Raw genomic sequence first — 18,303 nt, forward strand, 5'->3', positions numbered from 1 at the left:
TGTTTTTTCTTAAATACTGCTCGGGAATTTATGAACTGTCGAGAGAGTAAGCAACTGCTTATCTCCACTATCTTCATAGATTTGTAGCTGGGTTCTTCTAGTAAAGCTTCTACCTAGTTGCTCTGCATTTTTATTTTTTCTCTTTTCTCAGTGATGGAGTGTGACCTCCTCTTATTAAGAGGGGAATAAAATTTGATTTGTGCAGCTAACTCCTTCAATTGCTAGATCGGCTAGTTGACTGAAGATAACTGAGGTTAGAAAGCAGGATGTCTATGTAAAAATATGTGTGGATTTTGGTGATGGTGATTGACATGTTTTCGCATAAATCAGGCTGCAGGGTTGCGGTGTACAGTGAGGTTGAAATATATGCTTAGTTCTGGGAAGTTCAGACAGCAAACAGGAACTTCACAATCTGCTCGGTGAAACCCAGTGTGGGGAGTAGAATATAAATGATGCTCACTGAAGTGATTTGAATTCTTTGGGCTGCCTTTTATATAACTAATGTTTGTAATTACTAAAAAAACCCTTACTTAGTTCGTTAACAAGGAGTATAACGGAGCATCAAGGGGAGAGGGAACATAATCCTGATCTCATAAAAACTCTTGCTTTAATAAATTGTATGGAATAGCAACTCCTTTTCCTCCATTAATATACTTTTTTTTTCTTGATTGAGAAGAGAATATTGTGAAGAATATTTAATTCCTCAAAGTGTAGAATGATTCTATAACAAAGAATTTAACTGTAGGTAAGGTCCAAAGATATTACTAGGTATTTTAATGGATGAAGACAATGGTTGATCCTAAACAGGAAAGGATGAATTAAAAGAAGATATAAAAGTTACATTTTGCTTTGGAGTATTTTGTTATATTTTTTGACCTTTCAAATTTTATTTTTGTTCATGTAACGAATTAAAACTTAGTTTGTAATTTCAGATCAGACACAATAACAACAGTACTATTCTTGTTTTAAGTAAGAAGTATAAATATATTAAAATGAGCTATGAAATTAACAATTAGCAACAATTGAAATTGACCTATATACAGGAAAATGTGTCATGTAGTTAATACTTTAATATTGTCTCCATTTAATAATAATATTCCCAATGACTTCTAAATTTTTCCTTTCTTTTAGGTTATTATTTCTGAATGCCCTAATTCATAAATTCTGGGAGCTTAAGCATATATATGTAGATTAGATATTTACGTTGCATGTAGAAAGAATGTGTAACCATAGCCTGTGTTGTTTTTTTTTTTTCTTTTCCTTGTGGTTTGCTACTAGAATTATTCTTCGTAGGCTTTATCTTCATGGGATTCTTCTTTTATGTACTGATTACAAGACTGACAACTATTAAGTATGATGGTAAGTGAAAATAATGTGGTTTGATTGGGTGGTCAGAAAGGAAGATGCTGTGTTTACATTCCACATTTCCTTCTACAGTTTGGCCAATATTGTGTGTGATATGCTATTATGTGTGTAAAATAATGGGCCACCTAAACTCTAAACATTTTTTCTAAACTACTCATTCAGACCTCTCTTCTGGATTTTTAATCTGCACAGTGAATTCCTTGGCACTTAGGGAAATGAAGGGCCATATTGATTATAAAAATGTCCTTCCTCGTCACATTTAACAGAATGCTTATCACCCCTTCTTCCTCAGCCCCAATTTATAGGTTGTGCCAAGCCATGCCTGTCACTAGTCCTGGGAGATTTAGCTCCCTGGCTAGTTTCCATGTCTCAGACCAAGCCCTTCCTAGAGAGGGCCTCCCCATGCTGGTTTCATGGCACCACTGAAGAGCCCTCATATCTGACCAACAGAAAGGCTAAGGCAGGCTCTGGTAATGATATTGTGTTTCTAAAGCATGGGGTCAGTTTATCTTCAAACAGTCAGTTTCATCGTCAATCAGTTCATCTTCTCCCTTTGTGCAGTTCGTCTGATTCTGACAGCCATCACTGGAAGTGTTGGTGGGATTTTCTTGGTAGCTGCTTGGTGGCGCTTTGGAATCCTCGCGCTCTGCATGCTGTGTGTTGGACTAGTGCTGGGGTCCCTCGTCTCGTCAGTGACTCTCTTCACTCCACTGGGTAGGAGATGCGTAACTAATGTTTTGTGTGTTCAGTTCATTGTTTGAAAGACCTTAATCAGGGTCTCTTGGTACAAATACTGCCTCATCAGGGATTTGGGGCCTTCTGTAGAGTTCTAGAAATTTGCACTGATGATGTGGCGCTTTAGGGAGGGCCATTACAAATAGGAACCCCTCTTTGCTCAAAGGCACCCTGTACCAGAAGAATTTTAGAATGTTTTCTGTGGTAGCTTTGTACCTATTTGTTGTGATTAGGAGTGTGTGTATGTTTCTGTTAGTTAGAATTAATGGAGGTAGGGCCGGCCCCATGGCTTAACGGTTAAGTGTGCGCGCTCTGATGCTGGCGGCCCGGGTTCGGATCCTGGGCGTGCACCGATGCACCGCTTCTCTGGCCATGCTGAGGCCACGTCCCACATACAGCAACTAGAAGAATGTGCAGCTATGACATACAACTATCTACTGGGGCTTTGGGGGAAAAAATAAATAAATAAATAAAATTATAAAAAAAAAAAGAATTAATGGAGGTAAAGAGGATTCTTGACATATAGCAGAACAGTGGTTTTTGTTTTTTATTTTTTTGAATCTTGGAACTCTTTCTTTAGGTGACTCGTAAGCAGAAGCCCAATATATCCCACAGGTAAATTTGGTGCTGCTCCGATGGCTGCTGAGTTGGGGAACCTGGTGCTTTGTTCCTCGTCTTCTCTTGTACCTCTAACCTCCACTCCCACCCTTTGCCAAACACCAACTGTTCCTAAGGTACCTACTTGCAGTCATCCTAAGGCGGTAACACAGAGATGGTTCTGGGGATTTTTTTTTTTAAATAATTCAATTTCTGTCTATTTTTAAAACCTGGTTAACTTGTAAGTAAACTTTCTTTTGTAGGGAAGGAAAAATTTTCCTTCTACCTTTCTAGGTTCTTTAGCTGGTCTAATTAAATTGACATAAAACAAATTAATAGGAGAAAAACAAATTTAATTTTGTACTTACAGGAGCCCCATAAAAATGTGAGACCCAAAGTCAGTCAGGCAGTTGAGGCTTATATGGCATTCTATGCTTAGGAATGGAATAGGGGCCTGGGGCTTCAAAGGGGAAGAGTGCCATTCACAGAAAGATGGGAAGAGCAGATCTTTGGTAATCAGATGTTTGCCCTGCCATGCAGGTTAAGTCTTTCAGATAAGAAAGTTATCTCTGGTAATTGCTCTCTTTCTAGGTCAAGCTTCCTGTTTAAATTCTTTTAGGCAGGTTAAGTCTTTCAGATAAGAAAGTTATCTCTGGTAATTGCTCTCTTTCTAGGTCAAGCTTCCTGTTTAAATTCTTTTAGGCAGTTAAGGGAGAGATAAAAGTTTTTCTGAATCTTCTGGGTCTTGGTTGCCTTCAGCTCAAAATAATCCACATGCCAAAGTGGCACATTGCGGGGTGGCCTAGTCTGTTCCCCTTCACTTTGCAGTAGTATAATAACTTATATTTCTTGATTATTGTCAAAAATGCAAAAAAAATAGTGTCTGTATTCCAGGGTACTGTAGTAGGCTATTTCTTTCTTGTGATAATGTTTAGTTCTTATATTACAATATCAGATTAAAGTTGATGGAAATGTTAGGTATAAGAATAGCTGTCTGTTGAGGCTGTCAACTCTTGAGAACACAGGATATAACAAGAGTGCAGTTGGCTCTCTAGAGACTTTTTTTAAGAGTGGAAAGAATGGACAACCTGTGTGTTTACTGACCAAGCTAAGGCCCTTTGTTCTTTTTTTTTTTTTTTTTTTAATTAATTTATTTATTTTTTTCCCCCAAAGCCCCAGTAGATAGTTGTATGTCATAGTTGCACAGCCTTCTAGTTGCTGTATATGGGACGCAGCCTCAGCATGGCTGGAGAAGCGGTGCGTCGGTGCACGCCCAGGATCCGAACCTGGGCCACCAGCAGCAGAGAGCGCGAACTTAACCCCTAAGCCACGGGTCGGCCCAAGGCCCTTTGTTCTGATTGTGGCAAACCTATAGTAAAGTTCATTCCCACAGGCCCTCCTGCAATTAGCTTTTTATCTTGATGGTCTGATGCAAAGTAGCATTGTTTAGACTTGGCTAAATGACAGATTCACAGGGATGTTTGTTAAAAATGCAGATTCAGGGCCCTACTCTAGATGTGCTAAATCAAATACTACTTAGTGAGCTCCCTCCCTTTTTGTTAATGGTTGGCGGATGGGGGGCTGATAGGTTAGGATGTTTAGTAGTTAATGTGTGTCCTTAGGAACTATCTCATTGCTCAAGGACAGTTAGGGTGAGTATCTCCTTAATGATAATGGGTGCAAATTCACATTTTTAAGCATTAAAATTTGACGAATATTTGGCTGACCTCTCAGATCTACTATTTTCACCTTGTTATGTGGCTGGCAAAGAGGTTATACCCTGAAACGGTCAGTCTTCACATGCCTGAATTGTAACTACTATTTTTAATCCATAGATTTGTTTTTTTAAGCCACATGTGTATTTTGTGAAGGTTAGTGTAGTTAAACTGGAGAATATAATCCATAAATTCACCTCACTGCAGCATGTTGCAATTTACTTTCTGAGACTGTGGGGTCCCAAGGTCAGATCCTCTTACCACGGAACTCCCACTCTTCCAGGATATAAGGGTCTCCAGATATAGGGCTACCTCCAAGTGGACTGAATAATCGTGCCAGTGTCAGAATTAAGTAATTGTCAGGCTTATATTCTTGCTGTTTAAACTTTATGTGCAAATAGGAGTTCTGATACATTCGTCCTGGGTCACCCCAAGGTGTGCTGCATTTTGGAGAAGGGTTTAGTAGGAGCAGACAAGTGGTTAGCTGCTGTCTTTCCTGTTGCATGAAGAAATCCCATCTTCCAGTATGCAGTGGCTAGGCAGGAAATGCATTGATGGTAAAAATCTGTTAAATGGATTTTGCTGCTTATATTGTGTGGGAGTTCATGTGGTTGACTCTGAATGCTGTTTACTTGTATTTTTTACTTTGCAGTACAAAATCATGGAATCATAGAAATTTAGAGCTAGAAAGGATGATTTGGAGCTTGGAGATGAAGTGGTTCAATCTGCTCATTTTGTGAGTTAGGAAACTCTGGGCAAAGAGGGAGAATCCCCCTCTGCCCTTTCCCTTAAGGTTCTTATGGCTGGCCAAATAATTAACAAGACAGGTTAGCAGGAGAAAATAATACCAAGTTTAATAACATGTATACATGGGAGAAACTCAGAAATGAGCAGTTCGTCTCTCTGTCTAAGCTGCTTACTTAAGTATTGCAGCTAAAGGCGAGGAAGGTGTTGGGGGTGGGTAGTGGTTTGGGATTTCAGAGGGAAAGAAGACAATTCACATGGAGATAGAAATGCAAACATTTGTCTGACAACTCTTTTCAGGGCCACCTGTAGAGAATGTGGCCAGGGAGAGACAGAATTTTTGATAAGAGGGGCTTGGTGCCTTTCCTATTGTAACATCTATTTTGCATTATATTACAGCCATCATGATAATAACTCCTTCCTGAAACAGATCCTTTATTTTAAATTCTTTAGGCAGTTTGGGAGGGGAAACTCAAATGTTCTTCCTGAGTTTTCTGAGTCTTTATTGTCTTCAGCTCGAAATAATCTGCATAGCAGAGTGGTGCATCTTGGGGTGGCCTGCCCTGAGCACCATCAAAACTGAGGCCCAGCATCACAGCTAGTGAATGGAAGAGCTTGGACTAGTCCAGCCTCTTCTAAATTATCCTGGTAATAAATGCAGAGCATTTAGCTGCTTGATTTCCCTCCCACCCCTCTATCTTCTAGGACTCACCCTTCAAAGGGGATTGTATTGAGAGTTAAATGAAAAGAATCAGAATTCATTTCTAATTGCCAACATATTCCCTGGTTGTCACACTAAACCTTCGAGGTGTGTCTGTGTTCAGATGTTGAGAAAATGAAATTTAATGTGGCGAACCTGTTGTTTACTCTTGATTTCTTTTTGCTTTTTCAGGAAATCTAAAGATTTTTCGTGATGATGGTGTGTTCTGGGTGACTTTCACTTGTATAGCTATACTCGTTCCAGTAGTTTTCCTGGGCTGCCTAAGAATAGTAAGTGTTTCATCAAGTTAGATTTATTCATTATCTTGTTCTAGGCCTTCAGTTGTTCGCTTATTACATGTTTTATTCACTAGAGAGAGCTCTATGATAATCTGTATCAGATGACTGATTCTCAATAGCCTTCTTACTATGAAAGCAAGAGTTCTAATTATGATTATTACACAGTGTTTTTCATCAAGTGGAGCAGGTCATCACTGTCACTATGCTTTTAATGGTGGGAGGAGAGAAGGTGGGCTTCCTGTAATGCAGTAACCTGATGGATCATTCGTTTTAGCTGTCTCTCCAGAAGAATGGTTTTTCATCTAATTAGACTTCATTCTTGAAGTTCTTTCACAAGGAAGATATTTTCTAGGATGAGGTAAACTCTGTTCTGAGAACTCACAATGGGTGTCAAAGGTTGTTGTCAGTTTTTCTCAGGTAACCTTTGTTCAGCTCTAAGATTTGGGTCCTTTTCATGTGTCCTGAGGAAGTGGAAGTGATTCCATGTGACTGAGGCTGGTGATGAGAGTTAGAAACTAATCTTTCTATGCAGAAATAAAAGTATAATGATGTACACCTGAAATTTATACAATGTTATAAACCAATGTTACTGCAATAAACAAAAAATTTAAAAAAAAAAGAATAACATAACACTGGGGCCGGCCTGGTGGCGCAAGCAGTTAAGTGCATGCGCTCCGCTGCTGTGGCCCAGGGTTCGCCGGTTCGGATCCCGGGCGCACACTGACGCAATGCTTAGCAAGCCATGCTGTGGCGGCGTCCCATATAAAGTGGAGGAAGATGGGCATGGATGTTAGCCCAGGGCCAGTCCTCCTCAGCAAAAAAAAAAAAAAATAAGAGGAGGATTGGCAGATGTTAGCACAGGCCTGATCTTCCTCACAAAAAAAAAAAAAGAATAATATTGGCTCATCAATTGTAACAAATGAACCACACTATTGCAAGATGTTAATAATAAGGGAAATTAGGGAAGGTTGGTGAGGAGATACTTGAGAACTTTCTGTACATTCTAAATTTTTATGTAAGCTTAAAATTCTTCAAAAAAAAAAATTCTATTAATAAAAAAAAAAAAAAGAAAATAATCTTATTCTACCAGAGGTGACGCCTACCCTTCCATTCTTCCACAGCTCAACATACTGACTTGTGGGTTCGTTGGCTCCTATTCAGTTGTCTTGGCCGTTGACAGTTACTTGTACACAAGCCTTTCTTACATCACTTTGAATGTACTCAAGAGAGCACTCAGCACGGATTTCCGCAGAGCTCTCACAAGTGTGCCTTTTCAAACTAATGGTAAGACCCTAAATCCAAGACGCAGGGTGACAGTCAAATAGGAATATTGGCCCACCTGTGTTACAAGAGACGCGGTAACTAGATTGAAAGGAGTTAACTGGATTAAAGGAAGGTTAACTGGACGAAAGGAAGAAACTCACACCATACAAATGCTATTAGAGCCTTTGGTTAATGATAACTCATCCTTATAGGATCAAAGAATAGAACACGATATAGTCTACACAGAAATCGAAATATAATGATGTACACCTGAAATTTAAGTAATGTTATAAACCAGTGTTACCTCAATTAAAAAAATAAATAAATTTTAAGTTTGAAGTTCATACTTCTAAAAATCTGCTAAATGAACTTTATTAAGAAATTTCTAAACCAGGATTACTTCGGTTTACCTGGTCAATTCTTGGTTGCAAGAAAAATGCTGAGAATAAAGCTGTTTGGCACTTGATGGGTTGGGGTGAGATGAGAGATGAGAATGACCACTGGTTTTTTAAGTTATTCTCGTTGCCCTCCTTTAAAGAAACATGTAATTTGCTAAGTGAAAGTGAAAGTGATTTTCAATCCTGAAGTGTATTGTTTCCTCAGTTGTAAGATTCTACCCATTAAAGATTTTCCATTAACTTTTTGAAGAAAAAAAATGACTACTAAATTAAATGTTTATAAAGATTGTAAGCTATGGTGGTTTCAGAAATGGAAAAATATGGAGGATGGAAAAGCATGGCTTAGAATTGAAGATATATAAGCACAGTCGTGATTGTTATGAATTTAAGGACGAATCTTTCCCTCTGCTGTCCTGAGCCTGCCCTCGCTGGATAAGAGGTTGATGGTAGAGACCTCGAAATCCATGTGTCTTGGAAATTTTACGTATAAGACAATATTTTGCCAAGCCTTTTACTAGAAGCTCAGTGCAGGTTGTTGAGTCTCTTCATGCATTTCTATATCTTCTCTATATGAGTGGAGTGGGGCCCCATATAGAGTGGAAGGGGAAAAAAGAAAGCATGATGGTGTCTAATGGTCCATGATGTGCGTCTGTGAGGTATATCTAGATCGCTGCTCCCCCCCCCCCAAAAAAAAAACATAACAAACAACTGTGCCTGTGGGCACTGGTCCTAAAATGTTGGAATGCCAAGGATCCAAACAACTGATTCCTTTACAACCTGTCTGGACTTTCAAATGCCTGTAACAGAAAATTCTTTGGTTTGTAAGTAAGGAAATACGCATATATTTGGACAAATTCACCAGAAGGTTCTAATATTACTGAGAAAAGATGACACAGATTCAGGCTATGAAAGGTTAAGTATTAGATCTATGTTAGGTTTTAAAATACGAGTTCAAACTGTGGGTTTTTACTGTTATTTATTTATTTTTCTACTGTTTTTTAGACTTCATTATCCTGGCAGTATGGGGGATGCTGGCTGTAAGTGGAATTACGTTACAGATTCGAAGAGAACGAGGGCGACCGAGTTTTCCTCCCCACCCGTACAAGCTGTGGAAGCGAGAGAGGGAGCGCAGAGTAACAAACATTCTGGACCCTAGCTACCACATCCCTCCATTGAGAGAGAGGCTTTATGGCCGATTAACCCGGATCAAAGAGCTCTTCCAGAAGGAACAGCCAGCTGGAGAGAGAACACCCCTGCTTCTATAGATGCCAAAGGGCTTGGTGACTGTGATCTCGAAGTACAACCCAGGTACTGCCTCAGCTTTGGCATTTATGCCCAGCCTGCTTCAGCAATCTCCAGTGCAAGTCTAATGGGAAAACAGGCTTCTGTGATTCTATGCTTTGTACAATATTGTGGTATCTTTATTGATCTATGGTAAGTGTATGCCAGGGAGATGATGATAATTCTAACAGAGTGAGAAAGATGACCAAGAAGTTGGTGGTAAGGAGGCTTTTCCTTATTCCCAAATACTTAAGAAATTACGTTTTGGTTTACAAATATATGATCAACTTAAATAGATACAATAAAAAAAAATTTTTTTTTTTTTTTTTTTTGTGAGGAGGACCAGCCCTGAGCTAACATCCAATGCCAATCCTCCTCTTTTTTGCTGAGGAAGACTGGCCCTGGGCTAACATCCATGCCCATCTTCCTCTACTTTATATGGGACGCCGCCACAGCATGGCCTAACAAGCGGTGCGTCGGTGCGCACCCGGGATCCGAACCGGCGAACCCTGGGCAACCGCAGCGGAACGTGCGCACTTAACCGCCTGCACCACCGGGCTGGCCCCACTGAAAAAAAAATTTTTTAAAAATGATTCTCCTGTAAAGCCCTGGTATTTCTTTCTTTTCTTTTTTCATTCTTTCTTTCTTTCTTTTTTTTTTTTTTGCTGAGGAAGATTGGCCCCTAGCTAACATCTCTGCCAGTCTTCCTCTATTTTGTTTGTGGGTCGTTGCCGCAGCATGGATGATGAGTGGTGTAGATCCACTACCGAGATCTGAACTCACAAACCTGGGCCACCAAAGCAGAGTGCGAAGAACTTGAACCACTTGGCCATGGGGCCAGGCCCCTGGTATTTCTTTTTATAACTTCTTGGACAGTTCTCTCACCCGAGTCTGTCTAAATTTGGGGGACAGGGGCACAGAGGGTGGTTTTGTTTAAAAGTGTTAGACTGAGTCTTTATTTGCCACTGTGTTTGGAGGTCTAAGGATTTGATACTGGGCCTTTGAACTTCACAGTACAAAAGGAGGAGACCTAACTTATTTTCTTGCTAAAAAAAAGCAGTCTGATTACTTAGTTACATCTTTCTGAGTATCTTATATTATTAAAAGGTACTCTTCTTTTTATTTTTAATTGTGGTAAAATACACATTTACCATATCAATCATTTTTAGGTGCATAGTTCGGTAGGTGCCCTTTGTTTTTTCCTTTTATTGATTAAAATGTTAAATAGCTAAATTTTTCAATTACTTGAAACTAGGTCAATTTATATAGATAATAGAAGTTTTATATGGATGATTTATTTATATTCCAAACAACAGCGTTTGTTTTTTTTCTCTCAAGACCTTTTAAAATAATGTTGACAGCTGATCTCTAAACTGCACTGGCTGACATATGAGTTCTGTTTTTAGGAAACAAATTGTCTCCTACTTAATCTATAGTCCCATTAATGAGGAAACCTTTAAAAAATTTGCATTTTGTAGTTCTTTCTGCTAAATTAGTTATTAGCATTGATGTAAAATATAATTTCGAAATTTTTCTGTATGAAGCCTTTGTACCATCTGTGTTTTTTTCTTTTTCTTTTTTTTTTCTTTTTTTGTGAGGAAGATCAGCCCTGCACTAACATGCGTGCTAATCCTCCTCTTTTTGCTGAGGAAGACGGGCTCTGAGCCAACATCTATTGCCAATCCTCCTCCTTTTTTTTCCTCCCCCCCAAAGCCCCAGTAGATAGTTGTATGTCATAGTTGCACATCCTTCTAGTTGCTGTATGTGGGACGTGGCCTCAGCATGGCCGGAGAAGCGGTGCGTCGGTGCGCGCCTGGGATAGATCCGAACCCGTTGGTGCGCGGAGCGCGCACACTTAACCGCTAAGCCACGGGGCCGGCCCCCATCTGTGTTTTAAAGTGATGGGGAAGGAGTCGGAAAGGATTCAGGTGTTTAATTGAGCCGCTTTTAATTAGGGCCTTGGATTCTGTAAGGAGAGTCCCTTTGGTTTTGACCCTTTTTTCCACCACGGGAAAGCACCTAGATGCCCTGGCTGCACACCTATCCTCGAGGCCTTTTCTCTCACCTGTCAGGGTCTCTGCCACCAGTTCTGTCTTGGATTTTAAGCTGGAGACTCTGACATGCCTGAGGGGTAGTGAGGTCGCCTGTGGTTGTTGCATATACATTTGTGAGTTAACCACTATTTAAATGATGCTGCTTTTAAGAGTTTTTCAAAGTACAATAGATTTTGAAGTTTTAGGTAACTGGAAAAATGTTCGACTTTGCTTTAAAAGTGTTGCGGAAAGGCTGAAACAAAATGAAAAAATGTAAAACTAATCATTTTTGCTTAGAAAAATTACACACAGGTGTTCGTTTACTATTTATTCTAATCCTCACTGTTTATATAACTTCAGTAACGCTTAAAGTTGAAGAAAAAAATGTTCATTTTTTAAAAGTAATTCTCTGTAAGGCTTCTGGCTTCTACCATATCTTTGTACATTCTAACAAAGTTATATGGAATGTTTGTGAGTTATTTCTTATGTCATCAAAATACACAGCCAGTGAAGATTGTAAAGACAGAATACACTTTTTTGGAAGGGGAATACAAATTGTTTAAAATTTTTCATGATAATTTGTGAGTAATAAAAAGCCAGTTTGTATAATTTTTTTAATAATAAATACCTATTTTGAAAAAAATGTTAAAAAGACTCATTATTATAAAACAGTTTCATAGCTACAAAAACAAAATTATTTAATCTGGACAAACAATTCTTTATTTTAAAAAATCAGTTCAAGCATGAGTGAAATAATACGAAATGAAGGAAATCTGGGGCAGTGTATTAAAATTTATATCCTTTGTTAGAAGGAAGGCTGATGTCTCCAATGGATTAATTTATGTTGGTGTCATTAGCACTTCAGATGTGTCAAACTGAATAAAAGTAGTAATATGACCAGAAAATGTTATACTACTCTTTAAATGTTTTGGTTCTGATTAACCTGTTACAGGTTTGCTACCAGGTTGCCAAACCACAGCAGCTAACCAGTGCTATAGACCAGTTGAATTCTGTAGAAGGTGGGATAGAAAATTGATTCTAACAAAGAAATTGCTGGAATATTAGACCAGGAATGTACTTCAGAGATCATGTTATTTGATCCTTTTATTTTATACTTGAGAAAATTCTTGACCAAAGAGTTAATTATGTGAAGTCACAGTTATCAAATAATAGTGACCAGGTGAAAATTTGGGATGCCTGACTCCCTATCCAAATGTGCTTTATCATAATGAAAATGTAAATCATTGATTATTTTCCATTTTATTCTGCTGGTGAATTGGTAGGGAGCTCCTAATGTTAATAATGCAATGATCTCTTCTTTTGGGGAGTTACTAACTTTACACAGTGAAAACATGTTTTTCCACATTAATTCTCTGATGGACCATTTCTTATTCATTTCAAAGTACATAATAGACACTTAAAATTTCTATTATCCATAAATATTTTATCTCCACGTCAGCATTTGTGTAGAACTTTTGGACATAAAATTCACTCCTTGATAATGTACTTGATACCTGTTATTAATCGTCATTAAAATCCCAGAATTCTTGGCTCCAATTTCTTGAGAACTAAGCCTCCTCTGGGGGCTTTCGCATTGTGCCACAGCCCTTGTTGGGAAGGAGGCCATCCGTGTTTTCCTTTTTGTTATGGACTGAATTGTTTCCCCCCAAAATTCATATGCCAAAGCCCTAACCCCCAGTACCTCAGAATGTGACTGTATTTGGCGAGAGAGCTTTAAAGAGGTAATTAAGTTAAAATGAGGCCATTAGGGTGGGCCCTAATGCAATGTGACTAGTGTCTTCCTAAAAAGAGATTAGAACATAGACACAAGGGGGAATTCCATGTAAGGACACAGTGAGAAGGTGACCATCTGCAAGCAGAGGAGAGAGGCGTCAGAGGAAACCGGCCTTGATCTTGGACTTCAGCCTCCAGAACCGTAAGAAAATAAATTTCTGTGGTTTAAGTCACCCCAGTCCATGGTATTTTGTGATGGCAGCCCTAGCCGACTAATCCACTTTACAAATCCTTTTACCCTGGTTGTTGATTGAAAGATCTCTGGGCACTTAGGTCACTGCGTTTGCAAGGACCACTCTTTTTATGAAATTGAGGTAGAGAGGGGCTCAAGTTAGTGGAAACGTGGGCTGACCCGGGGACTTCCATGCAGTCATTACACTGGGGAGGTTGGCAGGTCTGGATCAAGCTACATCAGCACAAGAGGCAAAATAAAAAAATTATAATGCAATGATAGTAGTCTTTCACTTGGATCTCACCTTCACTCATTCGAGAAGCACTTGTTGAGTTCCTAAGTGCCAGGCATTGCCTTGGGCACTAGGAAGAAGATGGCAAACAACACAGGCCTGGTCCCTGCTTCCCGGCTTAGAGTGTGATAAGTGAGACAGATACTAACATAGTTATACAAAAAAGGTACAATATGCAAAGAAAATTTATAATGGAGTGGGCGTAGAGTCTGGGATGCGAGGGAAGAATTCCTTGAGGAAGTGACATTTAAGCTGAGACTTGGAGGATGAGTAGGAGTAACCAAACCACAAGCAGGCTCAGTGAATTCTGTGTAGTGGAGGAGAAGCGTAAACAAAAGCCTCAAGGCCTCCCCTTCTCATTATGGAGAGTCCCCAGTGGGAGTCTCACTGCGTGCCCAGCCAGTCATTACTGCCCTTCGTTTTTGTGCTGGTTGGGGTCAGTTCTCCCATTCTCAGCTTTTGGCATTTTGAGCAGCTGATCCAGACAGAATGTTGTCAGTCTTTTTTCTTTAATTGAGATATAATTGGCATGTAACTGTGTAAATTTAAGGTGTACATGGGGTTGATTTGATATGTTTATATATTACAATATGATTACCACCAGTTTTGTAGTACAGTTAAAATTTAAGGAGCAAGAGAAGACTGACAATAAAAATAGAACTAACATACGATCCAGCAATTCCACTTCTGGGTATACAGCCAAAGGAATGAAAACAGGATCTCAGAAAGATATCTGTACTCCCATGTTCACTGAGGCATCTTGCTTTTTTATTTACCTTTCTTTTTCAGTTCCTCCCAAGGCCCTAGAATTTAGCAATTGTTCCCTGGCAGGTGGGTCAGAACACTTGAGTGACCCTCAAGCTGTGGCCCTCAAAATCCTTCATTCTATTGCAGAGTCCTATACATAATGAGTACGTATAGTATACCTGACTCTGTTGCCCACAGGGTGAACTCCTTCCCTTGGAAGGAAGTTAAAGAATGGCTACAATTACCTTTTTACTTTGAAGTCTTTAGGGGCTAAAAGGCTTATTCTGTCTCATGTGAGGTTCACGGCTCCTCTGCTAGTGGATTCTCTACCGCTCAGACTAGTTTGAACGTGCTCCGGCCTGCCTGAACTCATGGCGGGCACACCAGGAAGAGCATGGACGCCTGTATCTGGGAGTTTTGAGGAAAGAAGAAGAGGGTCAGAAAATGAATGCAACTGGAAGAAACAAGTGAGACATACTAAGTGTGCCTTTGCCCGCCAGTTCTCCCTGGGCTGTGTTTTCAGTAATTGAACCAGACCTCAACTCCTTTTTAAAATAAACCAACTGCCTCATTTGGATAAGGAGACTATCTATGTATCAAAATTCCTTAAATCAACTAAAATATATGTATTATTAGGGCTGAGCCTAGGGTTCTGGAAGACAATTTCAGGGACAGGATTGAAGGCTGCTTCTCTGAAAAACACTCATCTTGCTTATGCATGCCTGAAGGTTTTTCAACAGACAGCAATCTTCCATTCCAAAAGTAGAACTACTCAGCTTTTTTTCCAAACCAGCTCTTCCTCTCTAATTCCTTCAATAATATATACCAGTGATTTTCTTTCTACTGAATAAAGACGGTGATGTTTTTAGCCTCTTGTATCCTATATATGTCTAGAGTCTGCATGAACTTAGGTACGAAAACCTTATGATCATTGAGCTAGGTCTTAAAATGAACATATTCTAGAGGAAGTTAACATTTGAGAAATTCATTCACTTGATCTTACATCAGCCTTTGATTTGATAGGACGGAGCACTTGACCACTGAGTGGTGCTGAAATCTGAGACAAAGCTGACAAATCCTTGTCATTTTAAAGTAGCCAAAGGCTAGCTCTATTCATCTTCAACTGTATGTACAAACAAAAGCAATGTGCTGAGGCGTGGGGTTGTGTACAACCATGACAGGCACAAGCTCTTAGGGAACACTGATTCTAACCAGCTTTCTTCTTTGTTAGTTTTATATAAAGCCCCAATGTAGCCTTCCTATCAATGTGTGATACTTGAGAAGTATATCCTGTGTTTCAAGATTAGTATATTTTTATTCTGGGTCCAATTCTACCTACTGATATTGATTTCAATATAGTGAATTTTCCGAAGGCTTTGGTTACTCCAAGACAGTGGGTTTACTCTTTTCCTTTTGCTCATATGTTAAAAACCTTGCAAGGGATTTCACTAACTGAAAAAATCAAAGTGAGGAACCAAGATGTATATTAAGATACCAATTGTGTGTATACATATTTTTAAAAACGTATTTATAGAAAGGTTTTTATGACACAAGAAACTTGTAATGACCTCTGGGAAGACACAGGTTGTAGGAAGAGGCTGACTTACTCTGAATTGTATATTATCTGAATGCTGGATTTTTAACCATGTACATTTATTTTTCCTTTATTTTACATAAAAGATAAATTATAACAAAGATGAACAAAACCTAACAAACTTCTTGGAATTTCTATGCCAGAAATTAAAGTACAGTGCATAAACTATGTATACGGATGTTTAATGTAGCACTGTTTTATGTTAACAAAAAGTGCAAACAATCTGACTATCCACCAATACAGGAAATAGTTGAATAAATTATGATACATTTATACAATGATAGTTACAAAAAACTTTGGTTTGCAGACAACAGAAACTGACTAGTGTATGCAAACGATGGAATTAGTTGGAAATATACTGATGTTATTTGCTTCTGGACATTTCTCCTTACGCATTTGGTATTTACATAGTTGTAATTATATGTGCAATTTAGTATTAAGCTTTGTATTAAGCTTTGTATTAGGCAAACTGAGGTACATTTAGGTACATGTTTTTCTTCCTGTTGCTAATCTTCAAGCCATAGTATAAAATAAACCACACTGAGTAGATATGGATAATTTACTTTTAGATTATTTTTTTTCCCCTTTTTCTCCCCAAAGCCCCAGTAGATAGTTGTATGTCATAGTTGCACATCCCTCTGGTTGCTGTATGTGGGGCCACCTCAGCATGGCCGGAGAAGCGGTGCGTCGCTGTGCGTCGGGGATCCGAACCCTGGCTGCCAGTAGCGGAGCACGCACACTTAACCGCTAAGCCACGGGGCCGGCCCCTCTTTTAGATTATTAAATTAACTAAATTTAAATTAAATTTACTGTTTCCCTATTGTAAGATATTTAGGTTGAATCCAATTTGCTCACTCTAGCACCATCATAATGTGGCTTTAACCAGGGGAAGCAGGGGAGATGGCGAGAAATGGTAGGATTCTGATATATTTAGAAGGGAGAGTTGACAGGATTTGCCAATAAATCAGGTGCAAGATAAAGAGGAAGTGGAGCCAAAGATGCCACCAAGGTTTTTGGCCTTAGCAGCTGGAAAGATGGAGTTGTCATCACCTGAGATGGGGAAGAACATGGAGAGATCTGAGAGTAACATTGGGAGTTTAGCTTGGACATCTCAACTTTGAGATATCTCTTTGATAGTCACAGTTGGATGATTCGGGAGTTAATGAGAGGTCTAATGAAAGCTGTAAATTCGGAAGTCATCAGCACACAGGTGGTAAAATCATGAGATTAGTGAGATCACCAAGGAAGTGAGTACAGATGCAGAACAGGAATAAGGACTGAGTCCTGTGGCTCTCTGTTAAGTCAGAGAGAAGAAAGGAACAAAGGAGACTGAGGGGCGGCCGATGAGGTAAAAAGAAAGTGTCCCATCAAACTCCAATTAGAAATTATTCTTCGGCCGCCCCGTGGCTTAGCGGTTAAGTGCCCGCGCTCCGCTGCTGGCGGCCCAGGTTCGGATCCCGGGCGCACCGACGCACAGCTTCTCCGGCCATGCTGAGGCCGTGTCCCACATACAGCAACTAGAAGGATGTGCAGCTATGACATACAACTACCTACTGGGGCTTTGGGGGGGAAAAATAAATAAAATTAAAAAAAATATTGAAGAATAAATTTTCAATTATTCAAAAATCTTCAATATTTTTTTTTCAATAGGGAGGGTTTTAATTTTATTTTTTTTCCCCAAAGCCCCAGTATATAGTTGTATATCATAGCTGCACGTCCTTCTAGTTGCTGTATGTGGGACACGGCCTCAGCATGGCCAGAAAAGCGGTGCGTCGGTGTGCGCACCTGGGATCTGAACCCGGACCGCCAGCAGCGGAGCGCGTGCACTTAACCGCTAAGCCACGGGGCCAGCCCTCATCAATATTTCATTAAAAAATGTACCCCTCTTTTACTCTGACAGTCAAAAAGAGGTAGTAGTCACCAAAAATTAAGTTTGGATTTATGATCTTCCATTCATCAAGGCAATTTAGAAATATAAAATTTTGGAAGTCACTTTGATATTAAAGAATATCAAAGAATATCAATTTGAGCAGAAAACACTTTATCTGTGATGTATATAATTGGTTTTTTTAGAATTGTATTCCCTGTATGAAATTAAAAATATAGTGGATAGATGATAAATATAACAGATGATGTATTCATTTCCTAGGGCTGCTGTATCAAACTACCAAGGCTGGGTGACATAACAGAAATTTATTTTCTCACAGTTCTGAAACAAGAAGGCTGGAAATCTGAAATCAAGCAGGGTTGGTCACTTCTGGAGGCTCTGAGGGAGAATTCATTCCATGCTCCATGCCTCTCTCATAGCTTGTGGTGGCCCCTCACAATCCTTAGGGTTCCTTGGGTTGCCTGACTCTCTGCTTGTCTTCACATGGCTTTCCCCTTGTGTCTCTCTGTGTTTCAAATCTCCTTCTCTCTATACGGACAACAGTCATTGGATTTAGGGCCCATCCTAAATCCAGGAGGATCTTATCCCGAGATCCTTAAATCTGCAAAGACTACTCGCAAATATGGTCACATTCACAGGTACAGTAGGTTAGGACTTGGGCATACCTATGGGGGGACACCATTAAA

General features: G+C 39.4%; 1 protein-coding gene across 3 annotated transcripts in view; it reads left to right on the top strand.

Moving 5' to 3' along the window:
* TM7SF3 (transmembrane 7 superfamily member 3) overlaps positions 1–10,924 on the top strand; it is a 38,341-nt gene extending 27,417 nt beyond the window's left edge. For 2 of the 3 annotated variants that reach the window (XM_058558619.1, XM_058558617.1), the window contains 5 exons: positions 1,279–1,359; positions 1,927–2,079; positions 6,049–6,146; positions 7,277–7,439; positions 8,819–10,924. In XM_058558619.1, the coding sequence (XP_058414602.1) occupies positions 1,279–1,359; positions 1,927–2,079; positions 6,049–6,146; positions 7,277–7,439; positions 8,819–9,081 (758 nt within the window). In that variant the 3' untranslated portion in view covers positions 9,082–10,924. The remainder of the gene's footprint in view (positions 1–1,278; positions 1,360–1,926; positions 2,080–6,048; positions 6,147–7,276; positions 7,440–8,818) is intronic. The other variant, XM_058558620.1, reaches the window with a different exon arrangement.
* Positions 10,925–18,303: the final 7,379 nt, after the last annotated feature.

This window comes from Diceros bicornis, chromosome 17 (assembly GCF_020826845.1).
Source record: "Diceros bicornis minor isolate mBicDic1 chromosome 17, mDicBic1.mat.cur, whole genome shotgun sequence".
In the NCBI taxonomy this organism is placed as follows: Eukaryota; Metazoa; Chordata; class Mammalia; order Perissodactyla; family Rhinocerotidae; genus Diceros; species Diceros bicornis.